This window comes from Mustela nivalis (assembly GCF_964662115.1).
Source record: "Mustela nivalis genome assembly, chromosome: 8".
Taxonomy (NCBI): domain Eukaryota; kingdom Metazoa; phylum Chordata; class Mammalia; order Carnivora; family Mustelidae; genus Mustela; species Mustela nivalis.
The window spans coordinates 113613323-113633682 of record NC_139027.1 but is presented as its reverse complement, the minus strand read 5'-3'; the positions used below and the strand labels follow the sequence as shown (position 1 = coordinate 113633682).

The 20360-nt window shown below is 43.9% G+C and overlaps 1 protein-coding gene across 3 annotated transcripts in view; it reads left to right on the top strand.

Annotated features, from left to right (window-relative positions):
• The window catches only part of SHLD1 (shieldin complex subunit 1), an 83811-nt gene extending 77246 nt beyond the window's left edge, over positions 1-6565 (top strand). For all 3 annotated transcript variants that reach the window (XM_082744482.1, XM_082744484.1, XM_082744483.1), the window contains exon 3: positions 5639-6565. In XM_082744482.1, coding sequence (XP_082600608.1) covers positions 5639-6081 — 443 coding nt within the window. In that variant the 3' untranslated portion in view covers positions 6082-6565. The remainder of the gene's footprint in view (positions 1-5638) is intronic.
• Positions 6566-20360: the final 13795 nt, after the last annotated feature.

Genomic DNA, 20360 nt, shown 5'->3' with positions numbered 1-20360 from the left:
GAACCAACCAGTCGTGCAGATAAAGTGGAGAAAGCATGTTCCACGCAGAGGAACAGCAGGTGCCGAGGTTCTGAAGAGGGGGCCTGCAAGGGTCAGAAGAGAAGCCAGTTCCCAAGGCCACGATGCAGAGGTGTTGCCGCAGTCCGACTTCTGTGCAGCCTGTGGGGCTGGAGGTAGAGGACTGAATCTTGTTCATCCCGAGAGCCTGTTCACTCCTTTTTTCTTTTGCAGGGTATGGAGTGGAGTGGCAGAAGTAAGAGGAGCAGAAGAGGGTAGGAAGGAAAAAAAGGTCTGGGCAGGGAGATGCAGCCTACAGAGCAGGGCTCCAGATCCATAGGCAAGAGCCCTTACTGTTTGAAGAATGATGCCTTCACCCACAGAGCGAGCCTGCGGGCCTCGGAAGTCTGCTGTCATAAAGGAGAGGAGACTGTGCTAATCTGTGACCATTAATGACTAGGACATGCCGCCTCCCCCACTCACTTTGTTCTTCCTACACACATGACTTTCTCAGAGCCACACAGAACCCGAGGAGCCTCCAACAGACAGACCAAGGCAGCGGGGCCACACGTAGGCGTGCACCGCGCACCGCCCTGAGGAAAGGGGCAGCGTTCCCTTTGAGGCAATGTAAAAGGAGACTGTATGAGCCACAATGCCTTATTTCCTTAAATCCTGATCGTTCTCTTCTTTTGTTAAATCTTTGATTTCTTTCGGCTCAGTGCAGCCTTGAAACCCCAGATCCTCCCAATTAGCAATCGTGAGTAAAAGAAAGTCTGAACAAATAAGGCAGAGTGGGCGGGCATTGAGGCTGGGGAGACAGAATGCTAAATATCAAATCCATTTAGGAAAAACTTGTTAAAGTTGAAAGCTAAAATGTTTCACAGAGATAAAATCCTGCTGCGCGGTTATCAACCACAGACGTAGCCATGGAAGATTCTCTACAAGAAACCCCCATTAAACATACGGGTTTCTAAAGGCTAATGGCGTCTCACAGAATGCAACCGTTAATCTCAAATCCTCCGTGCTCATTGACTGCCTGGGATTACTGAACAAACTACCATCCTTAAGTCCTAAAGATATAAAAAGACTTCTAGGTTTGTAAGAATCCCAAACATCTGTATGTCAGCTGTTTTCTCTCCGGCCGAAAGGTAATTTAACCAACAGGTGCTCTGGTAGATAGGTGACCTTGAAACAATGCATGCAAAAGCATGGTCATACCCAGCGCATCCTCCTGCCTTTCTTCTTGTCAATTCCTAAAGAAATTCTATTTGTGATGGAAGCAAATTGCGATCAAAAGGAAAATTCTACTCTATTTAGACAATGCCACAATCATTGGGACCGGGGCGCTTGCTGAGAAAAATAAAATGTGCTCAACGTCTGAGAGGGGAGGAATGCATGGTACAAATGGGTGCCAGAAAAAGGTGCCTTGGGAGCCCAAAACAAAGCAATATATTACAGTGCAGCAGGATTCAGCATTCACTTCCTGCTCTTCCCAGAAATCATCCTTTGAGCCACTGTTCCTCTCAAGGGGTAAGAGGCATTATGGGCATTTTGGGGAGGATGAGTCTTTGTTGTATGGGATCGTCCTGTGCCTTCTAGGCCACTTACCTCCTTGACCCCACTCACCCAATACAAGTAGCACTTTCCAATCACTGACACAAAAACATCCCCAGACTCTCCCTAGAGTAGACATTACTGTCCCAAGTTGAGAGCCCTACAAGTCTGGGCTATGTTAATGTAAAAATAAGGTACAGTTTGAACTTGGCTGTGAGGATGCAGGAACTGACTGAGTTATCCAAGATCACCATGCTGTCCGTCCGCATATAGGTGCATCAGGAAAAGAAAAGCGATTGACTCTATTTGCTGGCAAAGAAATCCCAGATGTCAGAAAGGCCGCAACAGCCACATGATTAGAGAGATAGCTTTGTTCTTGGTAGTAAAGCAAGTTTTAAAAGGAAATCAAAGACGGTAATGAGCTGGGGACAGTGTTCAAAAGAACTGATGTAGTAAATAACTCAACCCATGTTGTCATTTTCTTCTGGAAAAGGGAAGGAGGGTTTCTTTGAAGATGAGTTGCTTTCTGCTTGATGTTTACATGAAAAACAGAGGAGACAAGCCCATGTTTTAGGCTCATTGGGTTCAAATCAAAGTTATTGACCAGTTCCTTAGCAAGTTCTGTTGTGCTATTAGGAGAGCTCTGTGTCAATGGCTGCCCCAGCTTTCTCAGGGTCACTGCCAAGGACTTCTTTCTCCCTTCCACTCTTCCCATTGACACTTCTCAGCCCCTGTCTTCCTCTCCCTTCCCTTTTCTTCCCTTCCCTTATGTCCCCGGGACCAGATCATCTTTGGGGAAGAAGGTGGGGAAGGACAGCTCACCCTGCCGTCGTGGGACCCCTGGCCCGGCCCCTTCTCCCCTTGGCTCTGTAATAGCCACTACCATTTGTTAGACAGGACTGTTGGCCAAGTACTGGATGAAGGCTCTTTTTTCATTTTTCTTAATATTAAAGTAGGCCGCCAAAGGAAGTCTTAATGATTATTCCTCCAGAGGTTCGTTTTCATGATTTTTTTCTTGCGAGAATCCCAAACGCACAGAAAACTTGCAAGTACAACACAAAGAACTTTCTTTCCCCCAACGAATTGTTTAAGAGTAAGTTGCCAGCATGATGCCCACCACCCTGATTTTCCTATGAACGAGGAGATAACCATAACCGAGTGAAACTTGCAAAATCAGGAAGTTTAACCGGGTACATTCTTACCATCTAATCCTCAGCCCCCATTCAGGCGATCCCAGAAATGTTCTCTATAGCAAAGAGATCCAGGTGAAAATCATATGTTGTGTTAAACTGTCATGTCTCTTTGGTGCCCTTCAGTGTGGAACAGCCTTGCTCACTCTTCTCTTGGGTCTCATGACCTTGGCACATCTGAAGAGTACAGGCCAGTCATTTTACAGAATGTCCCTCAATTTGGTTTTGTCTGCCACTTCCCCAAAATTGGGTTTAGGTGATGCAGCGTTGGTGTGACTATCAGAGAAGTGGCTGGGGTCTTCATGTTGTGTCTGGTCAAGTGGCAACAGGATTTCGGTTGGTCCCATCATTTAGGTCACTTGATTGAGGTGATATGTGCCAGGTTTCTCCACGATGAAGTTATTCTTTTTCCATTTGTAACTGATAAGTATTTTAGGGGGAAGTACTCTGAGACTGCGAATACCCTGTTCCTCATCAAACTTTCAATTACTTTATGAATTCATGGTTTTCTGCTTTAGTGAATGGTCTGTCATTCGTTATTCTCATTATTGATTTTGATGCTCAAGTTGTTCCAGATGCGGCCAGCTGACCCCTTTCGAGCTGACCTCTGCTCTCCCCTTGACAAGCCCCCATTGGTATTTGAGCATTCTAGAACAAAGTACCCATCATGTACTTTCCTATAACCACCTTGGAATCAGCCATTCTTCAAGGTGGCTAAGTGCATTGTTGTTGGGCTACCTGTACGGTGGGCCCGTGAATGTCTGTCCATGTGTGGGCCTACATGTGTCTCCTACCACGTGTGTCCATATCCTTGGATGCTTTGGATTATCTACTTCTCTGTTCCTTGTCCAACCACAGAAGTTCTTAAAGAGAGACCATTTACTGACACTATTGTAGATGAGAAAGCAAAAGCTCAGCAAGGTAGTATGCTGTCTAGCTGGTAACAAGACTAGAGGCAAAACCCCAAATCCCTTCTCCTTTAGTAAAACCACCGGCTGTAGCACACAACTTTTCATCATTAGCAAGTACAAATATTTTTATGATAGCTACTGATTGAGTTGGTGGGGGTGTGGGGTGTGTGTGTGGAATTAAAGGTAGTAATTTATTAAAGCTTGTATCAGAGCAGAAAAGGAAAATATAATATTTTGATTTAAAGTATAAAGTGTTAAAGAATAAAATGTATAAGAAATTCTACAAATGTATAAGAATTCTGCAAATTATTTGTGTGGAATGTTTTCCTTTGTTTCAGAAGAGCTCAGAGATTCCTGTGTTAAGAATTAGGGTTTCTGGGGCACTTGGGTGGCTCAGTGGGTTAAGTCTCTGCCTTCGTCTCAGGTCGTGGTCTCAGGGTCCTGGAATCGAGCCCCACATTGGGCTCTCTGCTCGGTGGAGAGCCTGCTTCCCCCTCTCTCTCTGCCTGCCTCTCTGCCTACTTGTGCTCTCTCCCTCTCTCTTTCTCAAATAAATAAATAAAAGGTTTAAAAAAAAAAAAAAAAGAATTATGGTTCCCAGAGAAGTACAGAAAGTGAGATCAGGGACTAGGGTTTGACTCCAATTCTGGCTTCATATTGTCTATTCTTAAGTCACTTAGTTTGTGACTCTTTTACAAATCACAAAGGTGGTGATTTTAATTGAGAGATAAAGAGTCTATAGGATTACTGTAGGGAATAGAGAAAGATAATGTCTGAACTGTGTAAATACCCAGCACTGTCTACATTAGGGGTCTTTACTGCATTTGTGCCCTGGATCCCGCTGGCATCTGGTTTAAGATTTTATTTAAATTCCAGTTAGTTAACATATATTGTATTACTAGTTTCAGGGGTAGAATCTAGTGATTCATCACTTGCCTTGAACACCGAGTGCTCATTCCATCACATATCTGTCACCCACTTAAAGCCCATCACCCAATTACGGCATCTCCCCCCACCTCCCCTCCAGCAACCCCCTGCTTGGTCCCTATAGTTAAGAGTCTTTAATATATGCTTTGTAAATGAATGCTTAAATGATAAGATCTAGTATCAGGACTAATAACAGCAGTAATTTCAAAGCACCGTATCTTAGTTTCCTTGGATCGCCATAACAAAATACCATAGACTGGGTGGCCTAAACAACAGAAGTTTATTTTCTCAGAGTTCTAGAGACCAGAAGTCTGAGATCACAGTGCTGGTATGGCTGGGTTCCAGGAAGGGCTTCCGGGCCTCAAGAAGGCCACCTTTTCCTTGAAGGCTCTCCAGGCCCTCCCCCCGTTCCTGCACATGGACGGAGAGAGAGAAAGAGCGAGATCTCTTCCTCTTTTTATAAAGCCACCACCACTGCTATCAGATTTGGCTTCTACCCTTACAACTTCATTTAACCCTAATAACCTCCTAAAAGCCCCATCTCCAAATATAGTCACATTAGGCAGCAGGGCTTAACATATGAATTTTGGAGAACCACAGTTCAGGCCATAGCATAGTGACAGGCATAAATGATATTTAAAAATGTCTTCTGCAGACTATGGGTGATATGAAAATAGCTGTGAGCTGTTGGTAACAAAGTCATAGGCACTGCTGCTAATAGGTTTGTTGCCTACATTATGGGAGAACATGCTTAATTTCTGGGAGAGGTTAGTGAAAATAAAGATGTGATTTTGATCCCCATCCAAATTCACACCTACCCTGAACTTCTATGCAAAGACCATAGATGAAGAACTCCTGGAACATACAAATCAGATGTTCTTGTTCTGAGCAAACAAGTGACATAACCCTAGGATAGTGGGAATCAATTCTGAAATCAGCTAATTGTGCCCATTATCAGTCACCCAAGAGAGTAGTAGGTGTGGTGAATTAAAGAGACATTGTCTGTTTTTGGCTTTTTAAAATATGTGTTTGAGTATTGGAATGTGTTTTATCTTGCAGACACCGGTAACCTAAGTACCGAACAAAATGATTCCTGGACCTCTGAGAACTTCTGGCTTGACCCTTGTGTGAAGGGTCAGACGGAGACCACAGCAGAGGACGATGGGCTTCGGAAATCCCTGGATAGGTTCTATGAAATGTTTGGCCATCCCCAGCCAGCCGCTAGAAATCCACTCTCTGCATCAGTCTGCCAGTGCCTGACTCAGAAAATCAATGAACTGAAGGGCCAGGAGAACCAAAAGTATGCCCTTCGCAGTTTCCAGATGGCCCGGGTCATCTTCAACCGGGATGGCTGTGCGGTCTTACGGAGGCATTCCAAGGACGCCCACTTCTACCCACAGGAAGAAGGAAGTGTGTCTCTGGATGATGAAAAGCCAACCCCGGGACTTTCAAAAGACGTCATTCGTTTCCTCTTGAAGCAGAACGTGATGAAAGCTCTCTAAGATGCCCCCACTGGTAAGGGCACGCAGCGTGCAGGATGGCCCCATGGCCTGTGCTGTCAGTGCCTCCCCCATTGCCCCTCTGGCCTATCTGGCCAATCCTGTGGCTCCAGCCACCCTCCCCCCGCCCCCCATGAGTTGATGATACCAGAGCCACTTCAGCCCGCATGGAGAGCCAGCAGTGTTTGTGGGTTGGAGAGCCTCTCTGTTCACGCCACCTCTCACCCCACCCTACCACTCCCTTTGACTTAAGGCCCAGACTGTCTGGCTGGGGAGCCCAAAAGCACAGCTTCCTTTGCCCAAGGAAGGAAGAAAATGATCTGCGGCATAACATACTCTCCAGAGCTCCCTTCTGGATCAAACCAAGACTTGGGCTTCCCGGGAAATCATGCCTTGCTCAGCCTCTTCTGTCTCCCTGTCCTCCTTCTCCTGTTCACCTACTGGTGTCTCCTGGGAGCCTTTCCTTAATAAAGCTCTTGCACCTGAATCCTTGACTCGGAGTCTACTTCTGGGAGAACCAAACCCGAGAGACGGGGTTTTTTTTATTAGATGTGGGTTTTTTTGAAAGCTTTAAATCTCTACACGGAATTAAGTACAAGAATCAGACCAAGCTGTAAAACAGAGGCCATGTGATTGAGATTGTATTTCCCCAAATAATATAAAGATTTAAATACAGTTTAAGATGGATCACATGTTAATCATAATGTTGTCTCTCCAAAGCCAGAGTTCCCGGTTTTATAATACGAACAGGGTGTGGAAGGAGCATTTGGACCCTCTAAAATAAGCGCTAATACCTGCAAATTGGAAAAAAAAAAAAAAAGGTGTGGCAGGGGGTGCTCCTGTGTGGCTCAATGGGTTGAAGCCTCTGCCTTCAGCTCAGGTCATGATCTCAGGGTCCTGGGATCAAGACCGGCATCGGGCTCTCTGCTCAGCGGGGACCCTGCTTCCCTGCCTCTCTCTGCCTGCCTCTCTGCCTACATGTGATCTCTGTCAAATAAATAAATAAAATCTTTAAAAAAAAAAAGAAAAGAAAGGCTCTTTGTCTTTACCAGATTGCCAATGTGGAAGGTGTGAAGGAAACAAATGGGCACCACGTACTGAAGTCTGTGGAAGCTCCATCAGGCCGTGCCGTGCTGCTGAGATGTGGCCTTGGCCGTTGGTGGAGGAAGAGGAAAAGGGATCCTTTGCCCAAGTGGATTCCTCCCTGTCATTGTGGCCTTGTGCCTGCCCACTCTCAGCACCCTCTGTCACCCTCAGAACAGTTGGCCCCTCACCCCTGCCCTGTCCTTGCTGCGCCAGGGAGAGGCTTTAAATAGCTAGTGCTGGCTTGTGCTGGCAGATGCTCTGCTCCGTGGCCGTGTCCTGAACCCCCCGTTCGAGACTTGGGGGGTAGAATGACATCACCTGGCACCAAGCTCTCTGAAGCTGCCATTGGAGGCCTCATGCCAATCCCTGCCTTGACAGCCCTTCCCAAACATGACATTGACGGAAGGAGGTCTGTCGTTCGTGTGGGGGAGAACAAGAGAAGCTGGCAACCCTGTGCAGTTAAGATTCTGAGAAACCTGAGGTGAAAGTTGGTTGGCCGAAGATTCCAGAAACTTGCCAGAAAGTGGATTTTGCAAATAGATCGGCTTTCAAGTGTCCATGAAGAGTGAGGGAGCCCTCTCAGGCAGGTCTCTTGGTGATGTTCGGATGGGGAGAGGAGACTTTTAAAGGTCAGGAGTTACATACTGAGGCTTCCAGTTCTGAGATGATCAGAGGTAAGAAACAGCGTTTCACAGAGAAGTGCAGAAACACCACTGGAGGGAGACCCAAATGGGAGAAAATAGGAAAGGAGTAGGTCTTTGAGAGATACTTGAGGGAACAAGACAAGCAATCATGTGAATCTCTCCCACCCAGGCTTTTATTCAACTAACCCCCAGATAATCAGGAAACCAGCGGGGCTTAACCATTGAACATGTGCAGGTTGAATTTTAAGGTCGGTAACTTTATTGCTTTTTAGTGTGGGACCCATTAATGGAGGCCTCCAAAGAATGCTGTGGGTTTTAGTATTATTCAGCCACTGGAAAAAAATATTGGAAATTAGTTTCCATGCCCACTAACAGGAGACTGGATTATTTTCTACTGTTCTTAAAGGACAGAAAATGGAAGCTACTTCTGTTTGGCAGAGAGATTTTAGTACCAGTGATTTTATAACCTTTTTTATTCTGGGTGCTAAGGGCAGCTCAGCAGGAGGCAGGCTCTGAAACCAGGGAATTTAGAAATGTAAAAGCCAGGATCGCCTTAGGGTTAAAAAAAAAAAAAAAAAAAAGATGAAGAAGGAAAAAAAGAGCATGCAGTGTGTTTGCTTGTATCTGAGTAAGTGCTTGTGACAGGTCAGTACAAGATATTTGATTCCCTGCAATCTCGCTCTCTAATTTGATCTTCATGAGGTTCAAATGGCATTTTCCATTTATCTCTGTTTACCTTTAATAAAGACCAAGAGATAAGGATATTAAGACTCTAGCCTTTGGCATTATCATCTGTTTCTGCCCTAGAGATCACTTCACCAAGATCCTACCATCCCGTGAACGTTCTGACTGGCCTGTGATATCCTCTATGGCTCTTTCCAGCAGTCTCCAAGAGGGTAGATTTGCTTGCAGGAACATCGGAACTCTGAAGAGCAATTGTTAAGTTTTATGTTTGTATGGCGACTACTCACTTCATTAGTCATTGCTTTGCAAGACCTGTGTGAGTACATGCCGGATCTTAGTACCAGTCATTAGCACAAAACAATACGGAGATACTTGGAAAACTTTTTACTGAATTGTGCTAATCACACAGAGAAGAGTTTCTAAGTGAACCTCCTGATGATTTTCACAACCCAAACCCACCTGTGCACCCAGAATCCGGCTCAAGTGACAGAGATCACTAGTCAACCCAGGTGACTCCCTTCTGAGTGAGGCTTTTCATCTGGAAAACAGATGAGAATAGTTTGCTCAGACCCTTTGTTTCTCAAACTGCCAGTAGTATACTGTAGGCACTACGTCAACAAACAATGTTTATTTTCATTGTTTTCTATTCAGTTTAATATGTTAGAAAATATATAACTATTGCATCTAATCTGTGCTTTTGCAGATAGCACAAAGGATAAGCCTAATATAAATATGGAGACAAACCATAAGAGACTCTTAATCTCGCAGAACAAACTGAGGGTTGCTGGGGGGAGGGAGGTCGGGAGCGGGTGGTGGGGTTATGGGCATCGGGGGTGTGTGTGTGCTGTGGTGAGTGCTGTGAAGTGTGTAAACCTGGCGATTCACACACCTGTATCCCTGGGGCTAATAATACATTATATGTTTATTAAAAATTTTTAAAAAATAAAAATAAAATAAATATTTACAATTTGGAAGTGAATTGAATTAGGGACATCTGGGTGGCTCGGTCAGTTAAGCATCTGACTCTTGATTTTGGCTCAGGTCTTGATCTCAGGGCTGTGAGATTGAGCCCTGCGTCAGGCTCTGCTCTCAGCAGAGACTGCTTGAGATTCTCCCTCCCTTTCCCTCTCCCTCTTCCCCTCCCTGGCCCCTCACACCTTCTCACTCTAAATAAATAAATAAATCTTTTTTTTTTTTTTTTGAGTGAATTGAATTAGCGATAAAGTTAAGAACTGTGTAGACAATATATAGATATGTCAAAAATAAGACATGGTAGGGCGCCTGGGTGGCTCAGTGGGTTAAGCCGCTGCCTTCGGCTCAGGTCATGATCTCAGGGTCCTGGGATCGAGTCCCGCATTGGGCTCTCTGCTCGGCAGGGAGCCTGCTTCCTTCTCTCTCTCTCTGCCTGCCTCTCCATCTACTTGTGATTTCTCTCTGTCAAATAAATAAATAAAAAATCTAAAAAAAAAAAAAAAAAAAAAGACATGGTAGCCATATGTCCTTATAGTATCCCACCCTCTCTCTCCTGGAACGCTGCAAGAAACTTCTATCAGGTCAAGCCACATCTTCCTTTGCTGCTCTTTACCCTGCAACCCTGTCACAAATCCCTTTAAAAGCAAAACATACATAAATAGCTAGCAAATTAAAGAGAGGGGACTAGCCTTGTCTAATATGAAAACATTTTTAATTCTATAGTAACTCAAGGAGCAACAAAAGCAGACAAATCAAAGAAAAAAAAGAGTTCAGCCCACAGATATAAATGCATATGTAAATTAAGAATTTGATGAAGGTAGCCTTTCAAATTCGTAAGAAGGTGGAATTTTTAGCGGATGGTTTAATTGGTTCCCCAGCTGGGGAAGGAGAGTAAAAAAAGGTTAAATTCTTCACCCCACTCTTGATATCAAAATGAATTTTAGATGGATTAAAAATAAAAAGTAAAAAGATAAAATCATAAAACTGCTAGAATAAAAAATGGATGATGTAGGGGCTCCTGGGTGGCTCAGTGGGTTAAAGCTTCTGCCTTCGGCTCAGGTCATGATCCCAGGGTCCTGGGATGGAGCCCCGCATCGGGCTCTCTGCTCAGCGGGGAGCCTGCTTTCTCCTCCTCTCCTGCCTCTCTGCCTGCTTGTGATCTCTGTCTGTCAAATAAATAAATAAAAATCTTTTAAAAATGGACAATGTAGATACATTCATGTGCGCTAGTAGCTCCAGCAGGCCTGGGGTCTCCCAAGCCTCCATGCGATGGCAGATGGTGATCTAGGGCATCCCCCTACATCTGCCCAGTGATATCATGTAAGCATCACATGCAGGGATCCAGTGGGAGCTTAAGCAAAGCTAGAACAAAGTAGACCAAAGCAGCATTGCAAAGGCTCAGAAAACTGTCACTGAAACTACAGCATACAAAAGTAAATCTTAAAAAAAAAAAAAATCCAAAGCCCAAACAGGGTGGCTACCTACTAAAATAGAAGATGTATATAAGATTTAGAGTCTCCTAACATAATTTGCAAAATGTCCAGTATACAGTAAGAAAAAAAAAATCACTTGTCATACCAAGAACCAAGAAAATCACAATGTGAGTGAGAAAAGACAGTCAGCTGACACCAGTAGTGAGATGAATCAGATGTTGGAACTATTTGGCAGAGATTTTTAAAGCAGTTACCATAAAATGGTTTCAGCAAGTAATTATGAAATCCCTTGAAACATAAGAAGAAATATAAAACCTCATCTAAGAAATAGAAGTTACAAAAAAGGACTAAGTGGAAATTATAGAACTGAAAAGCACAGCCACCAAAATTTAAAAAAGGAAAAAAAAGAAACCTCGTTGGATGGGTTCATTGGTAGAGTGGAGAGGACAAAAGATGGAATCACTGAATTGAGAACAGTTCTATCAAATTTACTCAGTCTGATAGACAAGAGGAAAGGTACTGGGCACAGTGGCACAGTAACAAAAGATACTGACACTGATATCATCAGATTCCCAGAAGGAGACGAGAAAGATTGTGGGGCTAAACAAATATTCAAAGAAATAGTGGCTGAAAACTTCCATTGGTGAAAGACAAAACCTACAGATTCAAGTGATAGTGTGAACCTGAACTAGGATAAAAATAAAGAAATCCTCATCAAAACCCAGCAAAATTAAACTTCTGGAAACCAAAGAAAAAGAATCTTAAGAGCAACCAGAGAGAAATGATGAACGTCTTAGTTATAGGTAAAACCAATTGGAATGATGGGAGATTTCTCATTAGAAATCATGGAGAAAGTAGCACAACATATTCCAAAGGTTGGGAAAAAACAACCACCACCACCTTGCAACCGTGTCTTTCCCAAGCTCCACCTGCAGTTCCAATTTCCCAAGGCACATTCTACTCAGATGTGTCTTTGTCACCTTAAACAAAATGTATAAAAAGTCAAGGATAATCTCCTCTTTCCTGCAGGCTAATGTTTCTCCCATTTGATATATGCCATCCATCAATGGCATTAACATTTGCTAAGTCACTCAGGCTTAAAAAATTGGGGTTCACATTCTGGGGCATGAGATGCTTTTAAGCATTCCACTATGGCACGCAGTGGTTGTTAAGAGCTGAGACCTGGGAGCCCCCTGCCTGGGTATGAATCTTGACTCTATCATTTATTAGCCTGTGTCCTTGGGCCTGTTACTTGAGAATACCGTGCCTCAGTTTCTCCGTCTATAAAACAGAAATACCCAATCATACCTAGTTCAGAGTACTTGAATGAGTTCTGATTTATGGTGTTTAGAATAGCACCTGGGAGTAGTGTTCGGTTTTTTTGGAGTATTATAAGCAGGGAGAGGTTGCTCAAAAATTGAAATTCTTATATCTGCTTCTTCATTCTCTTCCTACTGCCATTATCTGCTTCAAGCTTTTATCTCCTTGAGGCCCTTCTTCAGGTTCCTGCTTGCAATTATTCCCATACACTGTTGCTACCAGTGGGGTCTTTCTAAATCTAGTCAGTACTGAATCCCATTCTACCTCCCCCTTCACCCCCCAGAAACTCCCCAAGCTCCTTAACACCAGCAGGGGGAAGCACTAACCTAGCGCCATGCTATTCTAACCTAAGTGTTCTTCCCTCTTCTCGGTTCTCAGACCTTATGCCCAAGCTCCACGGCCTCCAAACATCCCATGCCTTCTCTAGCCCCCATGAGTCTACCCAAGCTCTCATTTATGCTCTAATCTTACAACGTAGGACCTTCTTATAGCTATTAAAGTGTATATATCTTCTTTCCCCAAAGAGATGGAGACTTCCTAAAGGCTAGGGACAGCCAGGCTAGGGACAGACCAGTCCTGGGTAAATACCCATTAGGACATGAGCTCATTCTCGTGTCCCATCTTCTTCCCATCCCATCTAGAGTCCCGTCTCATCCCCCAGAAGAGGGGGTCCCATCTTCCGTTCAGCCTCCTGGTAGAGCCAGCTTGACAACTCTTTCTCCTTCCTGCAAATGAGACCATGTAATTTTAAAGCAGGAGTGAGGGATGGGGGAAAGGAGGAGGTGGCTTTGTCCCTTCTGGAAAACATCATGGCAGACTGGAGGCGGCCGAGGCAACAGTGCTGCCATTAACAAGCAGGACGTCCAGTGAGGCTCATCTAATTCCTCCAGGCCTCATTTCCATCTGCAGAATGAGGACATTAGCAAAGCTCCAAGTTTCCCTCAGGCTCAAACATTCTGTGACAAATCCCCACGAGGGTGGATTCGGGAAACTGATTTTCAAATTGATTGAGCGGTGTGGCGTTACTGCATGGAGAATTAAACTACTGTTCAGAGCAATTCATTTCCTGAGTTTAGCCTATCAGCCAGTGTTTATTAAGCACCATTTACTCTGCGATCCCCTGTGCTGAGTCCTATGGAGACACAGAGGGTATCTCCCAGGAAACTTGGCCTCAAGGAATTTATTATATAATCAGAATTTATTATATAATAAAAGCTCACCAAGCTCATGATGCAGCAAATTATTTTGCTTGTTTACCCACGACTTCTGTAAAATAAAGTCTTACCTGAACCATGACATAATCCCTATGTGAACAATGCATTATCCTGCGCGTCATTTCTACAGTAGTTTATGTGAAACACACACCTATCATACATACGCTCTAGGTGTCTATATAAATCTGTGAAATGTATTGAAAATGTATTTATTTAAAATATCTCCCTTGACAGACTAGATTTCTTTTTAACTTTTTGGTAAACCAAGTGATGGAGATTTCCAGGCTTTCACAAACGTGGAGAGCTCCGTGCTACGTGCCCATCACCTAGCTTCAACAGCTGTCAGTTTTCTGCAGCTCTTTTTCATTAATCTGCCCCACCCCCAAGCCTTTCTGTGTGTGTGCTAAAGCGCTGCTTCTTCAGCCATCAATAGTGAAAGGCCTTTTTGTCTGGTGTCCGTCCCGCCCTGGCCCCCTCCAGCACGCAGCTCGTGCTCAGAGCACATGCAGTTCACCATCCAAGTTCAACAGCACTCAGACCAGGCTCTTCCCTGGCCAGTGAGCCACTAACCCTTGCTTGGGTGCTATGACAACGCCAAGTGTCATAACGGTTTCTAAACACTTACCGTTAAGGCACTTATCACATGCCAACAGCACGCAATTTGCATTGATCCACAGGCCATATTCTGAGGAGTACGATGCTAGAGTATTTTATTTTATGATTTTTTTTAAAAGATTTGATTGATTTATTTGTCAGAGATTGAGAGTGCACAAGCCCAAGTAGGGGGAGCAGCAGGCAGAGGGAGAAGCAGGCTCCCTGATGAGCAAGGAGTCCGATGCGGGACTCGTTCCCAATACCCTGGGATCATGACCAGAGCCAAAGACAGACCCTTAACTGTCTGGGCCATGCAGGTGTCCCAGTGCTAGAGTATTTTAAAGCAAATCTGAGGCATTCTTTTATTTCCCCTGTGAACAGAGCATCTATCGGTAATGGAAAAGGACTGGACAGAACAAAACAAAACAAAACAAAACAAAAGCACCATCTGAAAGGGCCATCTGAATAACTGACGATAATCATCCATAATTCCTTAATGTTATCTGATACTCAGTCCATGTTCAGTTTTACCCAATTGTCTGAAAAAATGTCTTCTTACAGTTGCTTTATTTGAATCAGGATTTAAGCAAGGGTCTACCATTGCATTTGTAGCTCTCAAACCTCTTTCAATCTGCACTAGCTGCTCTCCTATAAAAACTGGAACTACTCTACAAATAAATTCCAATGTCATTAGACTGCAAAAGTTTTCCTGACGTACCATGTTTCCAATGGGGTTTTCCTGCATCTGTTAATGTGTGACCACGGGAAGTGTTTCAAAGCAAGCGATATTTACTCTCCCCCTAAAAATCTATGGTCTATGCATGTAATGACTGCATTTCCCACTCCCTGCACTTGTTTTCATGGCTACAAGATTATTTAGATTACTGCATACATAAAAGTGCCAGTCAGTCTTGCAATCTGATCTCTGACTTTCTTTGTCTCCAATGGGACCTCTCATATAGCAGACATTTAGGGACACCATTAAATGAACCATGGATATTCCTGGCCTTGAGATGTCCAAAGCAGTGTTTACCAGGTACATTCACCCTTTCAGGGGACCTATGCACACATAGAGTGGCTTGAGATACTCTTTGATTATTTGATTTGGACCAGATCTATCTGTGGGCTTCACACAGTGATATCTTTTTCCAGACACTCTTCCCCTATCACTAAGGAGGGAGAAACTCAAGTATCTTTGGGTCTTCACTGGCAAACACTTCATGTAGAATCATAGAGTTTGAAGAGTAAGGGTAATTTAGCAATTATGCAGTCAAGCCCTCTGCAGAGAAGGAGATAAAGACCCCTTTGTCTAGTTATCTGATGCCTACCCCCACCCGAACAAGAGCCCACATCTCCGACCTCCAGGGTGACTCTGTATACTAGGGGATGTCACTTTCTGTGCCAGTAAGAGCTCTGCATTGTACTCAACAGAAGTGGACTTCAGCTGACTTTAGTAGAAGGCAAATGGGTAGCAAACAGAACTGATCCAGAAATCTGAATAATCAGGTTTTGAAAACAGGCAGGATCTGAAGGAGGCTGGGCGGCAGGAATGCAGCTGAGGTCATGCTGCAGGGATGGTCTGGTTGGAATGTTCCTGACTCTGGCCTTGCTGCACTCTGGCTGTTGAATACCACTGCAGCTATGGCCAGGAGCCTAGGTGCCACTGCTGCACTAGATTCTAAATTGTTCCCGAGTCTAAATTAAGTCCTGCATGGGAACGTCTGATTTGCTGAGACTAAATCATGTGACTGTCCTCTAGTAGCTGGGGGTCAGGGAAAGGGCCATCTGATTTGGCTTCTGTAGTCAGGGATGAATACTGCTTCTCACCATTTCCCACATCATAGAGAAAAGGGAATTAGGACGCTCAGCATTCCTCATAACAGTAAATGACCTGCCCATCTCCCCACTTGAACTTCTGTTAGTGTATAGACATGGACAACAGTAATTATTTTATTTCAACAAAATATGGAGGTATTTCCCAACCTGCAAATTGGATTACATCAACAGAATAACACTCTTTTTTGGTAAAGATTTATTTATTGTGGGGGGGGGGGTGCAAAATGCAAGAAGGGGGAAGGACAGAGGGAGAGGGAGAGAGAAAATCCCCAAGCAGACTCTTCACTGAGTATGGGGCCCCATCCAGGGCTCAGTCCCAGGACCCTGTGATCATGACCTGAGATCATGACCTGAGCTGAAATCAAGGGTTCACCACTTAACCAGCTGAGCCACCCAGGCTCAGCACCCCTTTAAGCACCGAGTTTGCAAAACCTTCAGCCTCATTGAAGAGGTAACAGTTTCTTTTGTGTCTTGGTGTTTCAGTGATTGTCTTCTGGCCTAATCTCTAGGGGAAAACCGAAGATCGATCTGTCCCCTTGACTTTCACTCAGATGCTCAGTGTAAGCACTGAGTCCAGTGGCTTCCAGGGCCATTAAAACCTCTTCTCCAATGGTTCCATTAGTGATGGGACTTGTACTTGAAAGTGTTCCATGCTGCTACGTATCAGGCTGGGGCAGAGATGAACGGGGACGTGGGAGATTTGCTGCCATGGCCAGGATTGTGCTGCTGTTCCTTCAGTGTATTTCTGATGGCTCTCAGATTGCATCCTGGGAGGTGGTGGTGCGTGGTTAAGTAATATGAAGCCAGAGCTGACACTGTGACAGCTGTTCCCAAAGGCACAGAATTTCTTTGTTACTAGGAAAAGATGCCCTTGAGTTTTCTGGGCTGAGGTAAGAGAGTTTGGCCGGCTCTGTCTTCTCTGCTTTCTGATGGCCTTCACGGATTACAGGATGGAAAATAAGGAGCCAGAGGGACCTTCAGAGCTTTTGTTTGCTGCCTGTCTGGCTTAGTTTAGGTTCCCTCAGAAACAGACTCTGGGGCACAAATTCAAGTGCAAATAGCTTACTTGAGTGAGAAAGTGGGGAGCTGAGATAGGAGAAAAAGGGGCCAATAGGAGGTGCATCATCAAGCAAGTTGCTGCTGTGGACAACCAGAACTCAATCCCACTGCACAACTTGGGGCACCAGGGCAGAACATAAGCCTCAGAGTTATCCTGCATGAGGAGCGAGAGGTGAGGGCATGTGAGCACCAGCTCCCATCACTCTTGTCAAAGGCTGCACCTGGGAGGGCACTGATGCTCCAGCATGTCTGGCTTGCTGTGTGCATGGGCAGAGCAGACCCCGGCTACCACACAGAGCCCCCAGGTACAGAGGCAGATGCTGGCTGTTGGTATCTGTGCAATGTCAAAGCCCAAGGAGATACAGGCTGGGCATCTACAGCCTGTAGATGCTACTCTGTGTTCTCCCATCTCGAGGACAAACTTTCTGTTCCCCACCCTCAAAGCCCAGGGAAAACCTTCCCAGAATCAAGTAGAAGGTACACTTCCTTCTAATTGGTGCAGATGGTTTATTCAGTAGCTCTTTGCCCATGTCACAGGGTCCCATATCTAGCCCTCTTTAGCCCAACTTGGTAACATGTTGGCAGCTCAGTCTGACCACAGCCCTGTAACAATTCAATAGACTTGACAGACAGACACTCCTTCCACTCAGTAAATGTCTTATTGGATATTTGGAAATGGGATAGTCCACAGCCAACGGACTTTCAGCGGGTTCTTGTCAGCTTTGATGTTTTGGAGAGATTTCCAAATTTGGTTAGGCATAATGAGTTTGGGGGATGTAGAGAACTGTGATTCTGAAGAGTCTCGTGTTGGTCATTTCTTCTTTAGGGGGAAGAAGTCAGATTCCTCAGGACTCTGAATAGCATTTGCTTAAACTGTGGGTCAGCCAGCTGCGAGCTGACCACTTGGCAATGTCTGCGAGAAAGGCTAGGACCTCTGTGAAAGCAGAACCATTGACGCAGTTGCTATCTGATGTATGAACATACTACCAAAGTTCACCGAAGGGGCGCCTGGGTAGCTCAGTCAGTTAAGCATCCACCTCTTGGTTTCAGCTCATGTCATGATCTCAGGGTCATGGGATCGAGCCCAGTGTGGAGCCCCGCATCACGGTCAGCCTGGGGGTCTGCTTGAGAGATTTTCTCCCTCTCCCTCTGCTCCTACCCTTGCTCATGCTCTTTCTCTCTTTCCCTCTCAAATAAATAAATACATATATCTTAAAATAAAAAAAGGTTTACTGAATGAGTTGAGAGACCATCTGAGACTTGTCAGGTGATCTTGTACTAACGAAACTATCTATTTCTTGAAGTCTAATGTCTTTCTGGTTTTCATCATTTTTTGTCTTTTTTCAATGTTAGTATCAGTCTTTAGTTGAGAATGAGAGACCTCAGAATCAGATGACTCTATTGAAAAGGACCTTAATAGATCACAGGACAGTTTCTCTGCTTCAGGCAACACCATACTTAAAAAAATATTCCTGACAGGATGCTGCTTACCCGAGGTCTGGAAACTCTCCCAAAGAAGTGGGAGAAATGCCACAGCCTGCCTGTTCTCAGTGTCTCTCCTTAATAAACTCTGGGTATGTCCTGGCTTGAATTTCAGTTTCAAATTTTTAACTAATGTCTTGATGATCTCCTAAGTCCTACAAAGGTTTATTCTGAAAAGCATCCTGGGTGATCTATGACCACCCTAGGCAAGGTGATAATATGTAATTACAGGAAGTCAAAAGTAGTATCTGGGGGAATTTAGTTGTCTAGGGAATCAGTGAAAAACACATGTAGGACTTGCTTTGAAATGTATCAACAAATAAGACAGAGTGATGGATGGACAGATGGATAGACATGAGTTGTATAAATATATAGTATAGTATAGCCTAGTAATGTATAATAAATTATATATATATATATAGTAAAGTAAATGTTAATGGTAAACTCTAAGTGGTGGGTATATAGGTCTTATTTGTAGATTTTTATCAATTCTTCTGTATGTTTGAAAATTTTCATAACAAAATGTTGGAAAAATATATGCAGGATATGTTTTGAGTATTTAAATGTCTACCCACATACTTTTATTTATAACTTGGAGTTTTAAATAACCACAAACTTTCCTGAAGACAATCTGTTTACTTAATTGAAAATATACTTGAATATAAGAGATAACTTTATTGGCTCTTAACAGATAGAACTAATTAAACAATCAATAGATCATTCATAAGTACCTCCAAATTGCTCTGGGAGGTATCCGTATATATAGATATGATCCTCATCTTCAAAAAACTTAAGTTCACATTGGGAAAATTCTTTTTATAGTGATCTATCCAGATATCTATCTCATATACCTGAAGTCTGGTTTTACCTAATCTCTCATCTGCATCACCAACACCAGCATTTTTCTGCCCAGATCATACAACTTACATCTATACCATCAACATTAACCATGTCATGTATGTCATCTACATCCATGTTCAAAGTGAGAGCATTTACATCTCCTCTTACATCATCTCGGCCGCTTGTCTTTACATATACTTTTCTAACATCAATGTATCTATATTACCTACAGCTACACTTTCTTGTTCATCATCTGCATTGTCTACATCTAGGCTCACATCCTCATCAACGTCTACCTGACATTACATCCACATTGTCTAAAGCAGTGGTTCTCAACCATGACAACTTCATACCCACGAGACATCTGGCAACCTCCAGAAATGTTTCTGATTGTCACAACTACCAGCAGGAAAAGCGTGCCCCTGGAATCTAGTGAGTAGAGCCCAGAGATGCTACTATCCTACAATACACAGGACAGCTCCGAAAATAAAGAATAATTCAGCCCAAAATGTCAATAGTGCTGACATTTGAGAAACTCTAATCTGTCATCCACATCAACTACATCCACGTTTACGGCTATGCCAGTCTCATCTACATCTCTGTTGGCAGCTACTCTATATTTATATCTGTATCGCTACATCTGCACTTATTTCAGTGTCACGGACAGCTCCATCACAACATTTCCAATATCTACATCAACATCGCCTACTTCACCACAGATAACATCTACATCTCTATGATGTTCGTCTTTTATTTCTGCATCTACTTGTATACCTAATTAGCAGCTCAGAGCCTTGTTGTTATATCAGAATGAGAATTTTAATTCTCCCCTCCTCTGGCCACATACAAAAATGTGAGTGGAACAGAGGTCAACCATTGTCGATCACACTCCTTAAAGTATAAGAGGCAAAGAGTTCTTTGCTGGCTTTGTCCCGGTCTCCAAGGGCAATTTTGGTTCCTGCTAATGGAAGCCAAAGAGGCTCCCATTTTGAGTTGGACTGAAATGAGAAGTGAAGCATGGGCCTGTTGGATTTCATTCATGCCCTCTCTTTGCTTGCCAGTCTCCCAGAACCAGAGGGAATCTGTACAGACAGCATTGTCTCTCATAGGGTGATAGA